Source organism: Meleagris gallopavo, chromosome 5 (genome assembly GCF_000146605.3).
Source record: "Meleagris gallopavo isolate NT-WF06-2002-E0010 breed Aviagen turkey brand Nicholas breeding stock chromosome 5, Turkey_5.1, whole genome shotgun sequence".
Classification (NCBI taxonomy): Eukaryota; Metazoa; Chordata; class Aves; order Galliformes; family Phasianidae; genus Meleagris; species Meleagris gallopavo.
The window spans coordinates 22,342,593-22,346,170 of record NC_015015.2 but is presented as its reverse complement, the minus strand read 5'-3'; the positions used below and the strand labels follow the sequence as shown (position 1 = coordinate 22,346,170).

General features: G+C 53.6%; 2 protein-coding genes across 2 annotated transcripts in view; both read right to left on the bottom strand.

Moving 5' to 3' along the window:
* The window catches only part of LOC109367982 (rho GTPase-activating protein 1-like), a 4,939-nt gene extending 4,269 nt beyond the window's left edge, over positions 1–670 (bottom strand). The window contains exon 1 of the mRNA XM_019616094.2: positions 634–670. Coding sequence (XP_019471639.1) covers positions 634–670 — 37 coding nt within the window. The remainder of the gene's footprint in view (positions 1–633) is intronic.
* Positions 320–3,572, bottom strand: HARBI1 (harbinger transposase derived 1). The gene is made up of 3 exons (XM_010711349.2): positions 3,558–3,572; positions 2,673–3,400; positions 320–1,103 (listed from the first exon to the last, which is right to left on the bottom strand). Exons 2-3 carry the CDS (start codon positions 3,340–3,342, stop codon positions 727–729), a joined length of 1,047 nt encoding a protein of 348 aa, XP_010709651.1. The 5' UTR covers positions 3,343–3,400; positions 3,558–3,572; the 3' UTR covers positions 320–726.
* Positions 3,573–3,578: the final 6 nt, after the last annotated feature.

Sequence of the window (3,578 nt, the reverse complement as noted above, 5' to 3'; positions counted from 1 at the left end):
GCGAGATGCTGGGGCTGCGGCCGCGCGCCTTTGTCCGCATCCCGGCCTCAGAAACGCGCCTCACACACACGGCTAAGTCACGGGCAGCCAGCGCTTTAACGCCTCCCCCAGCCTGTCTGGAAGGAAGAAATGCCCATCCCCTCCTGCCCCTCCAGGTATATACCAATACCGCTGCAATCCCAGCTCCTGCCGACACCGCGGCGCCCGGAGGAACCGCTGGACCCCGAGGTGGGCACGGCTGCAGGCTGGCGTTTAGCAGGAATTTATACCTGCAAACCAGAGAGAAATCTCCGTGCACCTCTCCGCTTATGAACTCAGACATGGTCCCACGGGGAGGTTTAATGCGTGTGAAATGCTGTTCAAAAATCAATTGTAAGTGGTTTGGGTTACAAAGTGGCATAGAACTGTTGCTTTGTAAAATAATGCAAGGCTTACAGATTTATCATAGTTATCACCACAGTTTTCCACATTTCTCCACCAATCTCACGTTACAGCCATCGTCCTCTAAATTAGGAGGAAGGGGTGTCTATGAGAGTCACAACGGCAATGATTCAGCAGTTAATGACACCTACAAGGAGATGAAGAGAAGTTCTGAATGCCCCCCGAAACGAACAGAATTTCTCCTCGTCTCACATCCCTTAGTCTTGACTGATTTAAGAGGAGGAGGCATGCTGGTCTCTGTATCTTCTCAAAGGGACAGCGAGAAGCCTTCCTGCTGCCACAGCGCTAGCTAAAATGAGTGAGCAGCAGCTCCTGACGAATACGACAGGCTTCAGAGTCCATTGACTCCATTTGCTCATACTCCTCCTCTGCTGGCTCCACGTGCCCCGCGGCGGGGGCAGACCACACGTCCAGCCCGTGCTGCAAGGAGATGTTGTGAAGCACGCAGCAGGCCAGAATGATGTGGCTGGATTTTTCGGGGGAGTACTGCAGGGTGCCTTTGGAGCCGTCCAGGCAGCGGAATCGCGATCGGATGGTTCTGAATGTCCGCTCAATGATGTTGTGTGTGGCAGAGTGCGCCATGTTGTAGCGGTATTCTGCAGGTGTCTCAGGGATGTGCAGGGGGGTCATCAGCCAGGTGCGGAGAAAGAAGGAGCTGTCACCTATTGGCAGGGAAAGGAAAGGGCACAGGTTACAGACCTATAGCTCACCATCAGTTTCAGATCTTTGTCCCCGGTTTTCTTGTTATGTAGATACAGAATAATACATTTCTCTGGCTAAAACAGAAAATGTGAAGGAGCACCGAAAACTCTGGTTTACAAATGTGACAAATAATAAAATAAAGATATTCTGGTTGACAAAGGGAGGTCTTGGAAGAACGTGACATAGCTGTAAGAGAATCTCTTTAAAACATAATACAGTGAAAGTATAACTGGGCTAGGACCATAGATTTGGTGGTGGATAAAAAATTGGCTGTATGGTCATAGACAGAGGGTTATTGCTAATGCGTCTATGTCCAGTCACAAGCGGTGTCCCCCCAAGTCTTGGGACCAGTGCTCTTCAACATCTTTATCAATCACATAGACAGTAGGACCAACTGCACCTGCAGCAAGTTTGCTGATGACACCACGCTGAGTGGTGCCATTGACACAACAAGCGGAAGGAACGCTATTCAAGGGGATCAGGACAGGCTTGAAAAGTGGGCACATGAAAACTTAATGAGGTTTAACGTGGCTAAGTGCAAGGTGTTGCACTTGGGCCGTGGCAATCCCAGATACGTGTACAGGCTGGGAGAAGAGCTCATTGAAAGCAGACCTGCTGAGAAGGACTTGGGGTCTTGATGGACAAAAAGCTGGACATGAGCCAGCTGTGTGCTCTTGCAGCCCAGAAAGCCAACTGTATCCTGGGCTGCATCAACAAAGGAGGGCCATCAGGGAGAGGGAGGTGATTGTCCCCCTCTACTCAGCTCTTGTGAGGCCCCATCTGGAGCACTGAGTCCAAGCCTGGGGCCTTCAGCACAGGGAAGGATGTGGAGCTGCTGGAGTGGGTCCAGAAGAGGGCCATGAAGATGATTAGAGGGCTGGAGCACCTTTCCTACGGAGAAAGGTTGAGGGAGCTGGAGAAGATTTAGCCTGGAGAAGATTCCGGGGAGACCTCACTGTAGCTTTCCAGTGCTTGAAAGAATCTTTTTAAGGAGGGTCTGATTGATAAGACAAGGAGGAATGGCTTTAAAGCTAAAAGAGGGAAGATTTAGGTTAGAGGTTAGAAGAAATATTTTGCTTAGAGGGCGGTGAGGTGCTAGAACAGTCTGCTCAGAGAAGTTCTGGATGTCCCATTCCCGGAGGCATTCAAGGCCAGGCTGGATGGGGCCCTGGGCAGCCTCATGTGGTGGGTGGCAACACTGCCCACGGCAGGAGGTTGGAACTGGATCAGCTTTAAGTTTCTCTCCAATCTAAACCATTCTATGTTTCTATGAATTTAAAATTGCATAATTCTGCTTAGGTAGGTGTTGGATACTGAAATACGAATGAATGAAATGAATATGCAATAATCAGAGTAAATAAAACAGACTGGAAGTTACTGTTATGGATTTCCAAGAGGATAGCCCAAACTGAATCTCAAGCCTCAAGGAATTTACAAGAAGGCAGTCAGAAGTAAGCTTACCACCAGTGCCAAGAGGCTCCGTACTCCATGAGGAGCCAACAGAAAGCAATGACGAAGAACTGACTTACCCAACAGCCAGCCATCCTTGTGCAGCTCGGTTTCAAACTGGCTGGTAAGGGCTGCCTGCTGCAGCACGGTGCAGTCGGGCATGCTGCCGGGCCAGTGCGTCTCAGCGCTCAGCAGGGCCCCCCTGGCATCGCACACCATCAGGCAGTTGAGGGAGTGGAGGCCCTTCCGGTTCACGTAGGACAGGTCCTCGGCGTTGGGCGCTTTGATCGCCACGTGGGTGCAATCCACCACGCCCAGCACACCCGGCATGCCCGCCAGCGCGTAGAAGTCGTCCTTCAGGCTCCGCACCGCCGCTTCGTCCTCAGGAAAGTGAATGAACCGGGGAGCTCTTTCCACCAGCGCCTCGGTGACGTTAGCAACACAGCGGCTCATGGAGGCTTGGCTGATGCCAATAGCATCCCCCATGCGTGTCTGGAAGGAGCCGGAGGTGTAGAAGCCCAAGGCGGCCAGCACCTGGGTCTCGGGGCTGATGGCTCGGGAGCGCTGCGTGGGGCGGGACAGGCTGGCTCCCAGCAGGTCCACCAGGTAGCAGATGAACCGCCGGGGGAAGCCGTACGTGGACACCAGATACTCATCCGTGACGTCCTCCAGCTTGAAGCGGTCCAGCGTGCGGTGCCCGCGGCCGTACAGCAGGAGGTCGCAGTCCAGCACCGCGATGGGTACGGCCATGCCTGCGGGTCGAGGGCTCCCGGGGGCCGCGTCACGCCGCCCGTCCCAGCGCCTGCACCTGCACGAGGCAAACGGGAGGGAGGCTAAGCACAGCTTTTAACGACCGGCCTTGCGGACTCCGTCCCCATTTTCCTTTTATTCGGGTTACGCGGCGACTCTTTTTATTCCCCGCTTTCTAGAAGCCCCGGGAACCCCGAGAAGAACCCAGCCCTTACCGGCCTGGGGTGGCTCCCGGC

What these genes read in the sequence shown, in the direction of transcription:
- HARBI1 (XM_010711349.2), bottom strand. Translation starts at nt 3,342, where the DNA reads ATGGCCGTACCCATCGCGGTGCTGGACTGCGACCTCCTGCTGTACGGC. An exon ending in CAAGGATGGCTGGCTGTTGG is followed by an intron (nt 1,104 to 2,672) that starts GTAAGTCAGTTC and finishes CCCTGCCAATAG; the next exon opens with GTGACAGCTCCTTCTTTCTC.